Raw genomic sequence first — 19,787 nt, 5'->3', positions numbered from 1 at the left:
AGGCAAGTGTCTGAATCCACCAGACTGGATCTCCTTGCAGGATCAGGGCCTAAGTGCAGAAGACTGGCATATCCCTGCCTAGAGTATGAAAACATAACTCACAGAAGTGTGTGTTTCAGAGTAGCAGCCGTGTTAGTCTGTATTCGCAAAAAGAAAAGGAGTACTTGTGGCACCTTAGAGACTAATCAGTTTATTTGAGCATAAGCTTTCGTGAGCTACAGCTCACTTCATCAGATGCATTCAGTGGCAAATACAGTGGGGAGATTGTTTTCCACTGAATGCATCCGACAAAGTGAGCTGCAGCCCACGAAAGCCCACGCTCAAACAAATCTGCTAGTCTCTAAGGTGCCACAAGTACTCCCTTTCTTTTTGCGAATACAGACTAACATGGCTGCTACTCTGAAACCTGTCATTTACAGAAGGGTTTTCCAGTGTCTGGCTGGGGTTTGGTAGGCTGACATTAGGTTCTTTAATTGACCCCAGGATATGCGAGCTACTGCTTCTCTCTGCCACACTGGCTACTGGGGAGCTGAAGAAGGATTTTCTTTGGTCTAGGGATGAGACTGGCCCAGGCTGCCACTTCCTCCACAAATCTTGCGATTTCCTGCCATATTGAGCAGGTTTTCCTCTCATGAATGACCTTGTCACTGGGGCAGACTCTCAGGGCTAAGGAAGGTGAACTCCTTCCATTAGTTATCAGAAGGCTGCATAGAAGCACGGTCTTAAAACCTACTATATGTTAGGAGAAGGGCAGGGCAGAAATCTTGAAACATAGAGTTTAAGGGGCATGGTGGGCTAATCTGTGTTAGGGCCCAATAGAGAAATAGAAAAGGAGTACTTGTGGCACGTGTGTGTGTAAAGTGCTTTGCAAAGCAGCTCAGTATCATTATCCCCAGTTTACAATAATGACTGAAAGTTGTCCTTTGATAACTGCGATGGTGACCTACATAAAATGTTAGTCCAGTTACCAGTATGTAGGTGTCATTATAACCACCTGCATGATTTACAGTATTTAGTGTCCCTGTTGGTAATCTCCATAGAAAGGTTGAGGACTGAATGCACAAGGCAAGTGAACTACCCTCTGATCTGAGCAGAGATTCCCTTCTGGTTGTAGGTGGATGCACCTTGGTAGGGCAAGGTGAGGAAGCTGGCACTGCTGCCCCTACTATACATGTTCTATGGGATAATTAGAGGACTTCTTTCTCCAGGAAAGTCCAGTCAGCACTGAATTTACATAACAGTTCTGTCTAAATATAGTAGTAGGTCCATGAGAGAGCTGTACACTTGCCCTTCAAAATATAAGCATGTTGGCTTAGGAAGCAAGAGGCCAGAAGAAGGAATCAAAAGTGAGGGTTTGAAAGGAACAAATAGTCCTTAGGGACTTCTTTCCCATTGACTTGTGAAGGGAGTTAGGCACCAAAGAGCCACTTGTGCCTTTGAAAATTTCCCACATGGTAGCACAGCTCACCATGACTAGGTTGTTGGGCCAGCTTATAGCTGAGTTTTGAAACTATCTAAATCTATGCACATAGAAAACTAATTTGAATTTTCTCCCTCCCACCTCTTGTAAGTACAACAAATTGTGCCTTACCAATCATCGTTTTCAGTGATAAACAAGTTATAGATTACAGCCCTGGAAACACTCAGCCAGGGAGACTTGAGTTTTTTTTCCTTAAATAAACAAGGAAAAGACCTAGGGGAAACATATTCACAATATTAACATAGTTCCTTTTCTTTGTGCAAGTGCATCTCAAATAAAAAAAAATCAAAACAAAATATTTTTTTAAAACTTAATATTTTTAATTTCTAAGAACAACGTATGAAAAAATCATCATGCTCTAGGTGTAATAAAAATACAGGATAGTGATACATTTATCACTTCCTCCTAGTGGTTGGTTTATAGAGAAAAGAAGTCCTGTTACTAACAGAATAGAACTGAACTGCCAGGTGGCACATGGGCCAGGTTTTTTAGAGTCAAAAGATCCTAGATTCTGTCCTCCGTGCAATAAATGTTGACATAGATGACAACACTGATATATATCTGCACAGTACAGAGATTAATTACAATGTGTTATGGCTACTGGTGGTCTCAGATACATGAGATGTTTTGGTCTTTAGCCTCATGATGCATCCTTGGGTGTGTCACTGTTATCCTTGTTTGCACTGTTATCCTTGTTTGTTCCTTTGTGTAATATTGCTCATTGTCCAGAAAAATATTCAAAGTCTAACGTATTTCTCTTATTTTATTTTATTTTTATTTTAACAGCTGTAAGGCTAGATGCAGTTGATGTTCAGACATATATCGCCCGATCCCTGATTGATGGCTTTGAAGGCCCAATGGGTTACAGTCAACTATTCGGACTACATCACGTGAATTTTGAAGATGGCAACAGACAAAGGACACCAAAGGAGTCCGCATATTTCTTCTCCAGTGTTACTGAAAAGAATGGTTTCCCCAAAGAAGTCATGGACAGATCTTTTCAGTCACTGAGATGCGATTCACCCCCACCACCAAGGTTACTTAGTTTACCAGCATCTGACGTACCTTCAAAGGCAAAGGTTGTTTGGGAAAAATTCTCACCCCAAATTAAGTTTGAAAGGGACATGTACTTCTATGGAACCTTCCCAGACGACTTTACATGGGGTGTGTCCTCCTCTGCCTACCAGATTGAAGGAGGTTGGGATGAGGATGGCAAAGGGCCTAGCATTTGGGATAACTTCACCCACATCCCAGGGAACATAAAAAATAATGAGACTGGAGATATAGCTTGTGATAGCTACAACAAACTAGCTGCAGATCTTTACATGCTGACAGCTTTACGGGTAAAGAGCTATAGATTCTCTCTGTCTTGGCCTCGCATTTTTCCTAGTGGAAGAAATGATTCCATAAATAGCCACGGGGTTGATTATTACAACCGACTTATCAATGGTTTGACTGCAAGAAATATCACTCCTCTGGTCACTCTGCACCACTGGGATCTGCCTCAGGCTCTCCAGGACATTGGTGGCTGGGAGAACGATTTATTGATTGAACTTTTTGATAATTTCGCAGACTTCTGTTTCCAGACTTTTGGAGACAGAGTGAAATTTTGGATGACCTTTCACGAACCCTTCGTCATTGCATGGGCTGGATATGGGTTAGGAGAGCTTCCACCAAATGTGAAGGATAATCCAGGTTACACTCCCTATAAGATTACACACGCATTACTAAAAGCTCATGCCAGGGTTTACCATACATATGACCGTAAATACAGAGTCAGTCAGAAAGGGGTTATTTCTTTGAGCCTCAGTACTGAGTGGGTTGAACCAAAGACACTGGATGATCCCAGAGATGTGGAAGCAGCAGATCGCTATCTGCAGTTTAATCTAGGGTGGTTTGCACACCCAATTTTCAAAAATGGGGACTACCCAGAGGCCATGAAATGGACAGTAGGGAACAGGAGTGAGCTACAGAACTTGCCATCCTCTCGTCTGCCAGCTTTCACAGCAGAGGAGAAAGAGTACATCAGGGGCACAGCTGATGTCTTCTGTTTCAACACCTATACCTCCAAAATTATAAAGCATAAGACCACCAGGCTGAAACCATTCTCTTATGAGGATGACCAGGAGCGATTGGAGGAGGTTGATTCATCCTGGCCTACCTCAGCAATTACAGGAATGAGAGCTGTAGCCTGGGGTCTCAGGAGGCTGCTAAATTGGATTAAAGAGGAGTACGGCAATCCCCCAATTTACATAACTGAAAATGGGGTGGGAATACAGACCAAATCTGACGCTGATGACACTAACCGGATATTTTACTACAAAACCTACATCGATGAAGCTCTGAAAGGTATTGGGGTTATTTACAGTAGTGCTAGCATGATGATGAAAGATTTCCACCATCATGGGCTCCAGGTCTGCTTTTTTTCCCAGTGAGGAATGTCTTTTGAAAGATAAGCATCCCTTGTCTTCCCTAACACACGAGGAACTGAAGGTGCTTAGAGTGAGATGTGCAGCTTGCCAAGTCTAAATTGGAGGTCACCCTTGAAATAGTTTTACAAAACAAAAATCGAGCTTTCTTAGCTCCTCTATGCTCACCTTCCCTTCTCTTCCTTCTCTTATGCCATGCTGGCTGATGCTTCTTGGATGGATATATTGAGTCAGGCTCGAATAGCTAGCAATTACCATCCAATGGTGGTTCTGAATTAGGAAGCTTTCACTGCTGTTGTCCATTCCATCTGCTGCAAAGATGGCTTAAACAGCATGTTGGGGATTCCCATGGTTTGGGGGAATCTCCAGGTGTGAAAGAGCCAGCCTGTACCTCCGCAGACCCCATGGCGTAAGTGTGTCAGAGGAGAAGGGGAATTGTCTAAAAAATGCTGAACTGCTGCAGCAAGGCATCATTTAGTGCAGCCTTGCGGATCTGGGGCATGGAGCCTTGATTTTTCTACGCACAGGCCTTAATGGGGAAAAGGGGAGTTGATGATGATTTTAACTGAGGTAACTAAACTAGAGATGACCCTGCGCCATGACTCTCAGCTCTGGACTTTGAGAGAAAGTTTAGGGGTGCTCAGATTCAGGGTTTGGTCTTTTTTTCCTCCCATCCCTAAACTAGAACAAACAGAAAAGACACTGGAACCTTCATTATCTTCTGATAATGCCAACTGGTAAACAGGCTGTAGTGTACTGACTTTGTATATGTGATACTGCCCTCTAGGTACTGGCCCACTCAAATAGTTGTGGGGTTTTTTTGTTTAAATCTTTTCAGCCTACAAGTTGGATGGCGTTAATCTTCGAGGATACGTTGCTTGGTCTCTCATGGACAACTTTGAATGGTTGCATGGTTACAGTGTCAGGTTTGGACTGCACCAGGTTGATTTTGAAAATCCAAACAGGCCCAGGACCCCCAAACGCTCTGCTGTGTACTATGCTGAAGTCATACGTAACAACGGGATCCCATTACCAAAAGAGGATGAATTTTTATATGGGGAATTTCCAAAGAATTTTTCATGGAGTGTAGCAACTGCAGCATATCAGGTTAGGAGATCATAGTGCCATCTGTGTATTATCAGTGAACAATTGATTGTTTTCAGAGGACACTCAAAGCTTTCATAAAATTGGGATATAGTAAAATTGGAGGAGCTTATAATAGCTAATATCAGACGGGGGAATGCAAAGACACTTAAGAATAAGTATGTCCTAAAGTGGGGATTTAACTTCAAAGCCAGGAGATAACTTTTTATATAATTATAGATTGAAGGAGCCTGGAGAGCAGATGGGAAAGGACTTAGCATTTGGGACCAGTTTGCTCATACTCCCTCGAAAATTAGCAATGATGAAAATGCAGATGTAGCTTGTGACAGCTACCACAAACTCGAGAAGGACTTGGCTTGTCTGAAAGCTCTCCAAGTGTCTCACTATCGCTTTTCAATCTCCTGGCCCCGTGTTCTCCCAGATGGAACTACAAAGCATGTTAACGAAGCTGGATTAAACTACTATGAGAGGCTTATTAATGCTCTCCTTGCATCTAATATTAAACCTCAGGTAAACATCTATATATAATAAGATTTCAGGATTGTCACTGTGTGTGTCCTTTTGAAGCCTAGAATGTCTGTTGTCAGTGTGAAGCAATGGACACAGCTATGAGCATGGTTGAGAGGTCTTTTTTTTTTTTAGGATATTACCAGGTTCAATCATCGTTGGTATTTGCGGTCTGTTACCATCCAATTTTTCAGTTTTTCAGCCATATTGGGCTTTTTTATGCATATGACTTTACACCTGTATGACAGTACAGACTTTCCAGCCCTACATTTTTATGATTCTATTAGCTGAAGTCACCTCAAGAGGTTATCTTGTCCAGTGCCCCACGCTGAGGCAGGATTAAGTACACTTAGGCCACCATGACAGCTGTTTGTCTCACCTTTTCTTAAAAACCTGGAGTGTGGGGGATTCCCTAGGTTACCTATTCCAGTTCTTAATTACCCTTTTAGTTAGAAAATTGTACCTAATACCTAACTTCAGTCTTCACTGCAGCAAATAATGATGCTTGGACTGTGAATCCCATAAAAAGCTGTTAATAACAGTTTGATACCAAAAATAAAATTTTTCATTCTCTCAAATTGCCATGAGCAATCGTCCCTGAGTCCCAGTCCTAAGAGTTGCTGAACTCTCTCAATTTTTATGGACTTTAGGGGGAGTTGAGGTTGTTCAGAAGTCTTGCAGGATTGACCCTATCTTTGTAAATAACAGAATCAAAGTTTATTTTCCCCTTCAAACGTTAAGCACGTGAATGTCTCAACCTAGCAAAAAACAGGAATTTTCTTTAAAAGGGTAAAGAGAAACCATATATTGTGGTTTTTCCAGCTGCAGTCCTTGTGGTGTGAAAAGTGGGGCTGAGAAGAGATGCTTGATGCTCAGGGAATCTTGGATGTCTTTTTTTTTTTTTAAATCCCTAAATTTTATAGGGCTATCAATTCACTGTTTTGTATTGGGTGAGTGCGGGGAGGGGAGGTACCAGATTCTAATCTTAGCTTGTTTTGACAACAATTCCAAAACTGGTGTAGTCATCCACTTGGGTCCATCACTGGGCAATTGTGACTATTAATTATATTAGGGATCAAATCCAAACCTGGCACAAATAAGTGCAGCTCCACGGCTGGATTTTTTCCAGTGTCTGAAAAGACTGTAGAAGAAAGGAGGAGGAGGAGGAGGAGTATTTGTTGTATTAGTGACCACTGTATTGAACTGCGCACAATACAGGCTTTGGGAGACTCCCTTTATGATACAGATTAATTAATGTAACTGCCTGTCAGTCAGTGATAGTCATGTGATGATAAATGCAGGCTTTTGTAAGTAAAGTCATGTCCTTTGTCCATTTCTTCATGAATGAGAGTGAATCAGTGGTTATCTCAGAAATTAGCTAGTGATGTTTGTAACTCTCTCTCTCTCTCTACATAGGTAACTATTTACCACTGGGACCTCCCACAGGCCCTGCAGAATGTTGGCGGATGGGAGAATGAAACCATAGTTCAGAGATTTAAAGAATATGCTGAGTTACTTTTCCAGAGGCTGGGAGATAAAGTAAAATTTTGGTTAACCCTCAATGAACCCTATATAATCGCAAATCTTGGCTATGGCTATGGCATATCTGCTCCAGGTATGGCTACTGTCTTTTAGCTGTGTTCTCCGGTGTGAGTGAGAAGGAAGTTCATAGTTATTCAGGAGACAAAGGATGATCTTATGGTTAAGGCACTGGATTGGGACTCAAAAGGTCTGAGTTCAATTCCTGGGTCTGCCACAGAATTTCTTTGTGACCTTGGGCAAGTCACTTTTATGTGTCTCTGCTTCAGTTCCTTAGTTGTAAAATGGAGGTAGTTTATATTGGGAGTTCCCAAAGAACTTATTGCTTCTGCAACATGTCAGGTTGGGAAATGACCATGCGAATTATGAGTGGACATGTGTATGCAGAAAACACACAGGTTTTATAAAATTGGGGTTTGTAAAGTTTTGCTTAATAGGGGCATTGTAAGGATAAAATCTGTTCTTGTGAGGTGCTGAGTACTAGATAGGGTGATCAGATAGCAAGTGTGAAAAATTGAGATGGAGGTGGGAGGTAACAGGTGCCTATATAAGACAAAGCCTTGAATATCAGGACTGTCCCTATAAAATTGGGACATCTGGTCACTCTAATACTAGAGTACTGAGTGCCATATAATTATCCAGAGAGACAGGACCATACAGTACCTCCTGTGGAGACACCTGCATGTGAGGTATGGAACCTCTGCAGTGCATCTGCATCACATCCTTGAAATCATCCCCTCGTGGGAGAGTGAGACCTGCAGTTTCCCCACATCATGGATCTCCAGGAAGGGAAGAGTTTCCCTCAATCCTGTGGAAAGAGATTCTCTGTGTGTGTTGTTCTGGACCCCTCTGCCCTGCAGTTTGGCCCCTGCGGTGCCAGATGAGATGGCGTTTCTTCTTTTACTGGCAGTTCTAGTTGTTCTTTATGTGTTACTCTGCTGGAAATGAAGGCTTGGTTGTGGGAGCAGCCCTGTCTTACCTCATGAATTGCTCTCTCTTCAGGAATCTTTTCTAGACCAGGTAAAGCTCCTTACATAGTTGGGCATAACTTAATAAAGGCGCATGCTGAAGTCTGGCATCTGTACAATGAAACCTACCGTCCTAAACAAGGAGGATTAATCTCCATTACCATTAACTCTGACTGGGCTGAGCCAAGAAACCCTGACAAGCAGGAAGATATTGATGCTGCAAGGCGATATGTGCAGGTACACAGGAGATCTCACCAATACACCCTTTACTCTTTCTCACTCCCATATTCCTAATCCCATAGTTACTATGATGCAGAGATGCCTTGACCTGGATCTTACCATTTTCTAGCAGATTGTTGCAGTGAACCAAGCCTAACACTGAGGCTCTCAATATCTTTTTCATGTACCAATAGTTTTAATTGTGTAGAACCTCCTTAAGATTTTTTTGTCTCCAAAGGACACCCATCCTCTCCTTGATAACACCCTGTAGCAGAGCAGTTATACAGTAAGCAGCAGAGAAGAGCCAAAATAGAAATACAGCACCACAACCTTGTTGTTCTTACTGATAACGTGAGGCACTTCCCTGCATCTCTGTTTGCTCATTCATTTTAAGTTGCCGGTAAATGGTATGGCACAAATTTTGCCATTGGCTAATAGAATATTAGTTCATGACATTCTTGCATGGCATTCAGTTGGCGATGCATTATTTAACCCTCCCCCATCCTCTTTCTTATTTATTTGGCTTAGTTTTATGGTGGTTGGTTTGCTCATCCCATTTTCAAAAACGGTGATTACAATGAAGTGATGAAAACGAGAATACGGGAGCGCAGCCTGGCCCAAGGCCTGAGCGAATCACGGTAAGCGCCTGGTAATGTATTTGCTCATGTCTTGTTAACTTCCACCTTGCAAAATTCCACTGTCCTGGTAAGGAAGTGTGGGCTGGTAAATATTCATGATTATTTTAGAGCTGGGTGAAGTAGTTAGGAGTAAGAGTCACTGCAAATTTATCCTGAGGTATTATGTTACAGTGGTTAAAACAGTGGCTTCGCTGTAACTGATCCTTGGGTTCGATTCTAAACTAGTGACTGGTGCCTCCACCTAAAAATTTCCAAGTGACAAACAATATCTAAGGCAGGTGCAGTGCCAGTAAAACTCAGTAGGCAAACGACCTTCAGAGTGTCCTATTTATTATGAAAGGATGGGGAGGATAAAGAATTGGGATTCAGGGTTATGATGATAAATCGTATGAACCATTTTCCCTTTAAAATAAACCTGGCTAAGACAAGGAACATTCGGTAGCCTGCTTAGGTCTGCAGTGGTGGGATCCCAGCAGTGCCTAGTCTGTAGTGACTCACATCTTCTCTACTATACAGTCCAGCTGTTGCCTAGCAGTGGTTTAAAACCTGAACTCTAGCAATAACATTTTCATTTGTTTGCTGTCCAAGATGTGAAGAATGCCCCTAACACTCTGTAACCGCTCTCTTTGTCATATGACTACAGTGGTGTTAACTGGCCACTCCGTCTGGAATGGTCCCTTAGAATATGTGCTAGCTACTTACTCTAAACAACCGTGCATTTAGCTGTGGTGCTCCAAATACCTTTCCCAGACCCGAAGAAGAGCTCTTTGTGGCTCGAAAGCTTATGCCTCTCACCAAAAGATATTCGTGTACCCATCTTGTCTCCTTTAAGAAGGATAGCTTTGTCAGGGTCAATCCCTTCCCATTTGCACCAGTTCACTGGTGTAGCTCAATCCATTATTCAGGAACACCAAATAAACTTGTATAAAAAAGTGCTCACCATCTGTACACAGGATTAAGTCTGACCTGTTTTGTGTTGAATATTTTACCTACTTGATTTCTGGCCTATGTAAATGCAATCTGTTAATTCTGTAAATGAGCGAATGGAGAGGATATGGGATAAATGAATTTATTATCTTGATTAAATACATCTATAGGAGTTGCTGTATTCCCCTAGAAAGTTCTCTTTTGCTTTTGGGTTTAATGTTAAAACTATTTCCGCACATCTCATTTGCAAACAAAACAAACTTCTGAAAAATCACTTTCTTCAAGAGCTTCTTTGGGCTAACGACACAAACAGGCAGCTCAAAATTGTACATATGATGCCCTGCAGTGGAAGACGTAATGCTCCTATTCAGATGCATTGAGTGTTGCTTTCAACTGCTCTTAAAAATGATATGTTATATTAATCAGCTGTGAAAAATTGAAGCCTGGTGACTCAAGAAACTTAGTTCAAAGGCACCAGTCTGGCCAGATGGTCCATGATTCCATTGTGCTATCACAGCTTTATCCTGAGATGTTGGGAGGAACATCAAACTTCTGTGCTGCCGATCACCTTCCCTTTTTCAGAGTCTCGCTACACCCTGGCCAACATGGTGAATCTCTTCACTTTCACAGCATGGTATAGCGAAACTGGCAGAGGTTGCACTTGAGCTGTGCAGTATTTCTGATCATTTACCTCTGAAAAGGTAAAGGAATGTTTGCTGATAAAATCTGGTCTCGAAGAATTGCTTAGCATGCTCTGGAAAAGGTGTGATTTGGTGTCTGTAGTGCGTTAATGCTTGAGTTCCGTTCCCAGCTCGGGAAGGAGTGTGCCCTAGTGGTTGGAGCAGATTCTTGTGTTCAAGTTCCATTTCTGCCACTATCTCACTTTGGGCAAGTCTCTCAGTATTCCAGTCAATAAAATTGGTATTATGATGCTTACATCGGAGGCTTTTAAGTTGAATTTTAATCTTTCTTGTTTTTTCCTTTTAATGCAGACTCCCAGAATTTACCGAAAGTGAAAAGCAGAGAATTAAAGGCACATTTGATTTCTTTGGTTTCAATCATTATACCACAATATTGGCATACAACTTAAACTATACTTCTACCATCTCATCCTATGATGCTGATAGGTAAGACGTAAGCATAAAGTTATAGTCAAATAACACACACACTTCTAAAGCCTGTACCAATATGATCAATGTTAAACATTAAAAATTATCTTGACAAGCTTTTGGACTTTTAGACCCCCAGGACTTGGGCTAGTAAAATATTCACTGGGTCAGAAATTTGGGTACTGCCCAAAATTCAGGGAATAAATGTGATACTTGTTGCCCTTGCTCCCTCGTCACAAGCTTATGACACTGAATTTTTAGCAAACACAGTTAAGAACAGAACCACTAATAAAGGAAAATGTGTTAGTCTACTCACATTTTTATATCAACTTCTGACCATCTTGAAAATGGTATCTTCATAGACTCTGGCTTTTGAGATGGCAGACTATACTGGTTTCTAGATGTCTTTTAAATGTGTAAAAAGAAAAGGAGTACTTGTGGTACCTTAGAGACTAACCAATTTATTTGAGCATAAGCTTTCGTGAGCTACAGCTCACTTAGCTGGAGCTCACGAAAGCTTATGCTCAAATAAATTGATTAGCCTCTTTCAGGTGCCACAAGTATTCCTTTTCTTTTTGCGAATACAGACTAACACGGCTGTTACTCTGAAACCTTTTAAATGTGTGTTTGTCATAATGGAATTCGTGTACCAACTACGGTATGATGCTTTAAGGGTGAAACAACTTAAATACTAAACATATATAAAGCTTCTTCTTTTAATATTAAAATAACCACCTGGCCTAGTTTTATATTTAATAGATTAGCAAATACGGGCTGCTTTTAACAACTTTTTTGCTGTATAGGAGGGGGAAGTACTGATAATTTTCTCTCCACGTATAGTCCCACATAAATAGCTGCTTTGTCATCAATGTATGGAGAGAGTTTTGAAAATAATTCCCATAACTTCAGTGAGAGTTGGGTATAAACCCCCCTTGATGACAGAGGGAAACCGAGATCAGAGGACCACATTCTCTGGTCAAGGAGGTTTTACACCTAGGATGACCAGATCGCAAGAGTAAAATATCAGCACACATGGGTGGGGTGGGGCGGGGCAGCCACAGGTGCACAGCCCTGACAGGAGCCATGGGGGAGGGAGGCACACAGGCCTAGGAAGCTGCAAGGGGGGTGTATGGCCCCTGCTGCAGCCCTCAACACAAGGCCATGGGGCAGGGGCTCATGGCCCTGGCTCCAGACCCCAGCTGAAGCCACAGGGCAGAGGCGCATGATCCCAGTTCCAACCCCAGCTATGCTGCTGGATCAGCCCAACTGACAGTCACCTCACCTCCCAGCAGGGCTGGTGAGTGCAGCCATAGGATGGGACAGGGCATAGGCGAGTGAGTGTCAAGGAGGTCTGAGGGGGGGGTGCTGGGCTGTGAGGGGGCAGAGGGCACTGGGGGCGGTTTGTGTGTTTTGGAGTCCTGGGTAGTGGGGGAGATCTCTGTGTGTCAGGGCGCTGGGCAGTGTGGGGCACTTGTAGTTGTGGTGCGGGGGCTGTGGAGGAGGACACTGGGAAGGGGGAGATCTCTGTGTGTGTGTTGGAGAACTAGGGTGTGTGGGGTGGTTGGCAGTTGTGGGGCACACTGGCAGCACAGGGCCAGGCAGACCAATGTGCATCTGGCCATGCCATGCCATGCATGCCCCATTGCCCCTGGCTGGGCCTCCCCTTGCCCACCTCTAGAGGGCTGGGGCAAGGGGAGGAGATGCAGGGGTGGGGTCTGGGCAGTACTTACCTGGTGCGGCTCCTGGGAAGCGGTCGACAGGTCCCTCTGGCTCCTAGGGACAGGGGCGACCAGGGGACTCTATGCACTGCTCGTGCCTGCAGGCCCTGCCCCCGCAGCTCCCATTGGCCGCGGTTCGTAGCCAATGAGAGCTGCGAAGCCGGCGCTCATGGTGGGCGCAGCACACAGAGACTTCCCTGGCCACCCCTCCACCTAGGGGCTGCAGGGTCCTGCCAGCCACTTCCCGGGAACTGCATGGAGCCAGGAAGGGAGCCTGCCCACTAGGTGACCAGTCCAACCCCGTGCCAAACATCTGGACATCTGTAGGGACGTGGGACAAACAGCTAAATATCGGGACAGTCCTGATTTTTATCAGAACGTCTGGTCACCTAAATTCCCATTAGAGTTATGGGAATTATCTACATATATGGAGAGGAAAATAAATTACCAGTATCACTCCTGCTATCTGTGAAAAGTTAACCACTGCTTTAAACTACATCAAACTGGACTTGGAAAGAGCTCTCAACAAGCAGGCATGACGATGGGAGCACATCACATAGATGGGAGGGATCTTTAGAGCTCACAAGCATCCTCTACCAATGATTTAAAAGACTGCAGAAAAACCCTGTCAAATTTGGTACTCTCTGTATTTTGTCTGTTTTTTGCTTTTATGAGTTTTAATCGGTTGTACATAGAAACTCCCCTGAACTAAGTAGCTCTCTGAAGCCTGCCCATATCTTTGAAGCTTGAACCCTTCTGTAATTTTAACCAAAAACTATATACACTATGGATTCAGTCCTGCATTGTTTGTCCCCAAAATTGCCATTGATGTACAAGGAATGCAGGATTGAACGCACTCTCTCTTGGAGGTTCTAAAGTATTTAGCTATACATGTTAGAACCTCCAAGAGAACACTAAAACTAGATTGGATTATTTTAGGGTTAGGGTTAGCATTTGACATAGCTTAAGCCAGTGGCTCTCAGTCTCTTTCAAGGTAGACCACATCTTAATAGACTAGTGAGGTTCACCTCCCCACACCTCAATCAGATCACACCTCATTCTCAAGGCCACCCCAGCAACTGCTTACCTGGGGAAAAGTAATACTAGAGGAAACTTACTGTGTTACTGTCTTTAATTTGTTCTTTGTCCCACCTTTTGCAAGCCAATTCTCTTTTAGGTTTTTATTTCACTCCCATATCATGGGTCGTGCCCCCCCCATCCTCCAAATTAAAATAAAAATCAATTGCTCTGTTCCTCTCTCCCCTCAGGCTCCTTTCCTTCCCTTCTACCTGGTGGTTCTCTCAACCTTCAAATGCCAGTTCCCTGCTTCCCGTCATTTCTGCTGTCTTGCCAATGCTACCTAGGTCTCTTCTCTCTTATTGTGCTTCCTGATTTCCTGGCTTCCCTGAACATTCTCCTCTCCCGGGGACAGGTCATGACTGCCAGCTTCAGTCCTATTGCTGCTTGTTATTTCAGTCCCGAAGACCCAGAAGTTGAAGGATAGAATTTGTCTGGCAGCCATTCATGTGATCTGTTAATATTTCTTGTTCATAAAGTTATCCCAAGCACTTCTATAGAGCATATACTGTTGAATCTGAGACAGTAAGCTCTTCAGGGCTTGTACAGGGCCTAGCACAAAGCTCTGACTGGAACCTTTAGGTTCTGCTGTAATACAAATAAATAATAATGTACAATTTGATCCTTGGCCTAAGCTGTTGGAGTTGGCAGAATAAGGTGTTTTATTATTGTTACATTCTGATTCTCATCCACAGAGGGGTAGCTTCAGTAACGGACTGGAGCTGGCTGGGCTCTGGTTCCTTCTGGTTAAAGGTGACCCCCTTTGGCTTCAGAAAGATCCTGAGGTGGATAAAGGAAGAGTATGATAACCCTCCAATTTACGTTACTGAGAATGGGATTTCTGAACGTGGAGACCTAGGCCTCAATGACACTTGGCGAATACACTACTACAAGAGCTACATTAATGAAGCGTTAAAAGGTACAGGTTCCTTCATCCCAATCTGATGAGAGCAGTACTTCTGATCAGAACGATGCTTTCACATTTTAACAGGAAACTTATAATGTAGTGCTCGTTCTTAGTTCAAGTAACATTGGCATCATCAAGGTTCTTGGGTCTTGTCTCTCAGCAGTCCCAATCTCCTGTGCCCATTGTTGGCAGAGGCCAAATACTAGGGGCTCTAGCCCTCCACAAGCAATTGACTCAGTACAGAATTAAGACCAATAACTTCAAACACTTGCCACCTAGTTCTGGACTTTTGTTCTTTGTCCCTCTATGTTGCATCATACTTTGTTTGCATATGATGTAACTAATCACAACTGCAGAGAGACAGTTCCTCTTTTCTTCAGGTTTCCCCGATGGAGCACTAAGCATGGCTGTGTATGAGACTGGCACCACCAACTACACCATGTATGTGCATTACTACTGCAGTGTACTTAGCTCACTGAGGACCACTGGAGGCTAGGCCCTTGTTCAGACTCCCATCTGTTGTGCCAGTTTGCTTTGCCATTCAGAACTCTTGTTCACAGTAGCTGGTGGTTTAACTGTCTGCCCAAAGGACGGTTTGAAGAGAATTAAGATCAGTTGTCATGTTGCTATTTAATACCTCATCTGTGTAAACACATACTAGCCGATAGTCAGTACTACCTGCTGTTGTTTAATGTTAATTATAGCCATGGGCAACTGGGATGGTGGTGGTGGAGTGGTATTCTTCCAAGCTGTACCCACTGCAGCTTTGCTAACCTCAAGAGATCATAAATCCTGAGATTTTAAAAGACCATATTGTGTTTTTTCATGTTTTGATTTGTTAAACTCCCCCTGCCCCTCCCCGGTATGTGTTTGATAACTAAATCTATTGGGCAAGATGATTTTGGCCCCTGCTTCAGAATTTCTCACCCCAACATCTACCTGTCCCCTGCCCAGCAATTAATTCTGGCCCCAGTTTTCTTCTGCGGGGGTTCTTCATTCCCTATTCGACATTGGTGAGGCCTCATCTGGAGTACTGTGTCCAGTTTTGGGCCCCACACTTCAAGAAGGATGTGGATAAATTGGAGAGAGTCCAGCGAAGGGCAACAAAAATGATTAGGGGACTGGAACACATGAGTTATGAGGAGAGGCTGAGGGGGCTGGGATTGTTTAGCCTGCAGAAGAGAAGAATGAGGGGGGATTTGATAGCTGCTTTCAACTACCTGAAAGGGGGTTCCAAAGAGGATGGCTCTAGACTGTTCTCAATGGTAGCAGATGACAGAACGAGGAGTAATGGTCTCAAGTTGCAGTGGGGGAGGTTTAGATTGGATATTAGGAAAAACTTTTTCACTAAGAGGGTGGTGAAACACTGGAATGCGTTACCTAGGGAGGTGGTAGAATCTCCTTCCTTAGAGGTTTTTAAGGTCAGGCTTGACAAAGCCCTGGCTAGGATGATTTAACTGGGAATTGGTCCTGCTTTGAGCAGGGGGTTGGACTAGATGACCTTCTGGGGTCCCTTCCAACCCTGATATTCTATGATTCTCTCTGGATTGGGAAGTTGTAGCAGAAAGGAGGGAGAGGGACAGAGGCACTATCCTGTCCAATTGCTCACAGGAGGGAGCAAAACCATGCTGGGCTCTTTGTTCCCTCTTCCCTTCCTGTGAGAACAGCGAGCGGGGGGGAGGAACTCTGCTGGCTTCCACCAGGGTTAATTGTGCAAGGGGGGCAAGAGCTCATCACTTGTGAAAACAGTGAGAGAGCTGGCACTATTTGACATGCCCAGATGAGAGTTCTGATGGAAGATCATGCAGCTGTTCAAAATACGATCATATCCCCTCTTTGAGGGATGTCACAGCAGCAGTTTATACACTGTTTACAATGTGAAGGCTTTCTTCACAGTCTGAAAGAGTGTCACGTTTTTTAAAATGACAGCTTAGATTCTGGAGCACAGGATACCAGCCATCAGAGTACTGGTTCAATCCCTAAATTACACATCAAAGATAAAGTGAATGAAATAAGGATTTCCCTTTAACTGCTAGTTCTGAACTAAAATTAAGGATGGGATGAGGTATGAAATCTGGGGATACAAGGTAACTAATTCCTCCTAGACATGACTAGACATGGTGATCAACCCTATGGGAGAAAAAAACATAGAAATTGGGCTTGATTTTTTGCTCACTGGGCTTGTAGCTTTTTTTTTTTTTAATTGGCTCCTGGCAAGCCGGGGCAAAATGGGGAGAGTGTCAGGGGTGCACAGCGGGCCCACCACAGTTCCAGATGGCACACGGGGAGATCTAGTCACAGAGTGTTGGGGTTCTTAGGGATTGGCTTATTTTGGCCTTGTTTTGAAATGGGATTAGCTTGATTTTTGTCTTATTGTGAAAGTCAGGGTACTTATTTACTATGTGAAAGTTGGCAACTGTGCTATGCATGTCACTTTGGTAGCATACTGAATTGCCTTCCATATTGACTATGCCAAGATAAACATATTGGATAAAAAGCCCTAAAATAAGTTAAATACCTACATGATCGTGCTTTCACATTTGGTGCATCTCAACAGCTGTTCTACTTGATGGTGTTGATCTCCGAGGCTACACTGCATGGTCTCTGATGGACAACTTAGAATGGGCAACAGGCTTTGCTGAAAAATTTGGTTTGCATTACATCAACTACACTGATCCCAATCTGCCCAGGATTCCCAGAGAATCTTCAAAATATTATTCATCAATCATACAATGTAATGGCTTCCCAGACCCAGCAAATGGACCACATTTGTGTCTCCAGCCACAGCCTGAAGGTAACTAACTAGAAACAGAACATAGGGATTAATATTAATGGCTAAGAGCATCCTAATGATTTCTAAATTTATACAATGAAGTATGTTACTTTGTAGAATTCCCTACAGCCCCAGCATAATCCATATTAGGGATTCAGTTACAGTAGTTGCTAACTGAGTTCTTATTGGTGAATATGCTGGGAACTGATTATGTTGTACTACACGGGGCTGCTGTATATACCTTCAAATATTACTTTACATTTTTATGAATGGAGAAACTTTTTTGCTGCAGATTGAGAATATTGTCAAAACTAGGAATTTCAGTTCAGAGGAGTTGGGTCCATAACACCTAGAACCAGTTGAGCTAATTTATACAGTATGTAATACTTGTATGGCACCCTGGGCATACGTGAAGCTTTTCAAAACATAGGGATCTAGCATTCTTTGGAGAATGTGACTCTTTAAATGAAACACTTTCCTATCCCATAGATAAATGATCTCTACCTAAGCATGGCAGAAAATGAAGGTGAGACTGTAACAAAATAACTTTTTGAAAATACCAGAAAACATATTCAGAAGTGGTTTCTGAGAGTTAGGTAAACAAAGGCTGTATAATCTAATGATTGGTGCCAGATTAATATTACTTTTTTTTTTTGTGAGTGATAGATCTCCTTTTGAATGGTCTTAAATGTCCAAATTAAAATGACCAATTACTAACCTATTTTCCCCCACCTGTTGTAAGACAGTATACTGATTAGCTGCCCCCAAAGAACCCCAAGTAAGTGAGGAGAAATCAAATAGTTGTGTACATGAAGTAGTTCATAAGAGGTATTGATGCCATTCAATTCTTGTCTTCCCAGGTACTACTACACCAACTGCCAGCACAATGGGGTCTGTGCACAATGCCTCCAGTGGGAAAGTACAATTTCTGGGATTAGATTTAACTTCACTGAATGCAGAAATAGGACTGTATGTGCTATTTGCTTTTGCTCTGATTGGCGTGTTAGGACTTGCTCTTTTTTCATACAAATATGGCAAGTTATCTAAAAGAGTGAGTAAACCATCAGGATAGAGTTAAGTAAAATGTACATTTTTGAAGTGTGTGCATGCAATGTAAGATGTTCCCTTCTTTAAAGTCTTGAGGGCCAGACACACAATACCACCTGTAGTTGTTAGCTACTGTTAAGAGGTTCTTCCATCTGTTGTCCCTAGCTTACAGTAACTTAGTTATACTATAAGTGCTAGTTGGTTAGTTTTGATTTTAAAAATGGATGTACATAAAAAAAGCTAAGCTTTGGCAAGCTCAAACTATTACAAAATGGGAATGCATTCATCAAAATTGTCCTCAAATTTCAAACAAAGCTTTCCAAAAAGTTGATTAGACTGATGTAGTTTACATCTTACTGTGCTTATCTTTCCCATTAATATCAGTAGGAGTCAGGTTAATATTAAACTTCTGATAATTGAAAAAATTAAAATTTTAGATAAAATGAATTTTGGCCTTGCTGAGTTTTTTTGTACTAGCACATATCACTTGTTGTATTAAGCACTTACACAGATCTAAAAAAATGTGTTTGCTATACTTACAAAACTTGAAGTTTGGTGTGGTAAATGTATGTTTGCTTCTGTCACTCATCCTATTCATTCAGAGTTGGTTTCCTCCTTATTAAACATTCTTTCAGTTACAGCTGGAGTCCCTTTGTTTTTATTAGAAAAATTAAGCTGTCAAATAATCTTTCAGCCTTGCTATTAACAGTTCTTTGGACTGAGATGAAAACACTGTTGCCCAAGTAAAATAGAAGGTAATGCAAATGAACTTGTTTAAGCACAAAAGTTAAATATTAAGAGTTTGTACATAAAAGTTGCTCTAGTTAAACCTAGTTAAAAGGCATGATGATAAACTGATGACACTTATCACACCTTTAATTAAACCAGTGCAACCCTGACCTTTAGCAGTTCTTAGGTGTAGACAAGGCTTCTCTTGCATGTAGCTGTTAACTCCCCTTTGTTCTTGGTGAGTTTGAAGGAAAGCTACTCTATGGGAGCTATTGTAAATGCTTTGGGCAAAGGATCTCTCTTCATGGTACTAAGCAGTAATAATGTAACAGTCCCTTAGATGTTCCACTTCACCTGTGGAAAAACGGTGTGCAGGTAGGTGGTAGACAGATCTAGTATCCCACAGCTTGTTCCCTTGAACCAACTTAGCACTATCCTGGAGTTACTTGCAGCTGCTAGAAGCAGAGTAAGTCTTGAAATTGTAGATGGTTAAAGCAGCTCCACAGCAAAAAGTCATTGGGAAATAAGGGATACACTTAATCCATTGGATTGTATGAAGTGTACATAAAAGGAATACTCTATAAAACACTATCCCACAGAGAAATTATATACAAAA

General features: G+C 42.5%; 1 protein-coding gene across 1 annotated transcript in view; it reads left to right on the top strand.

Moving 5' to 3' along the window:
• The window catches only part of LCT (lactase), a 34,498-nt gene extending 15,453 nt beyond the window's left edge, over positions 1–19,045 (top strand). The window contains exons 8-17 of the mRNA XM_084643165.1: positions 2,267–3,829; positions 4,748–5,016; positions 5,233–5,523; positions 6,937–7,135; positions 8,062–8,264; positions 8,775–8,884; positions 10,804–10,938; positions 14,411–14,634; positions 17,180–17,416; positions 18,256–19,045. Coding sequence (XP_084499291.1) covers positions 2,267–3,829; positions 4,748–5,016; positions 5,233–5,523; positions 6,937–7,135; positions 8,062–8,264; positions 8,775–8,884; positions 10,804–10,938; positions 14,411–14,634; positions 17,180–17,416; positions 18,256–18,467 — 3,443 coding nt within the window. The 3' untranslated portion in view covers positions 18,468–19,045. The remainder of the gene's footprint in view (positions 1–2,266; positions 3,830–4,747; positions 5,017–5,232; positions 5,524–6,936; positions 7,136–8,061; positions 8,265–8,774; positions 8,885–10,803; positions 10,939–14,410; positions 14,635–17,179; positions 17,417–18,255) is intronic.
• The last annotated feature ends 742 nt before the right edge of the window (positions 19,046–19,787 follow it).

This window comes from Lepidochelys olivacea, assembly GCF_965140295.1.
Source record: "Lepidochelys olivacea isolate rLepOli2 genome assembly, chromosome: 11".
In the NCBI taxonomy this organism is placed as follows: domain Eukaryota; kingdom Metazoa; phylum Chordata; order Testudines; family Cheloniidae; genus Lepidochelys; species Lepidochelys olivacea.
This window is presented reverse-complemented; position numbering and strand designations above follow the sequence as displayed.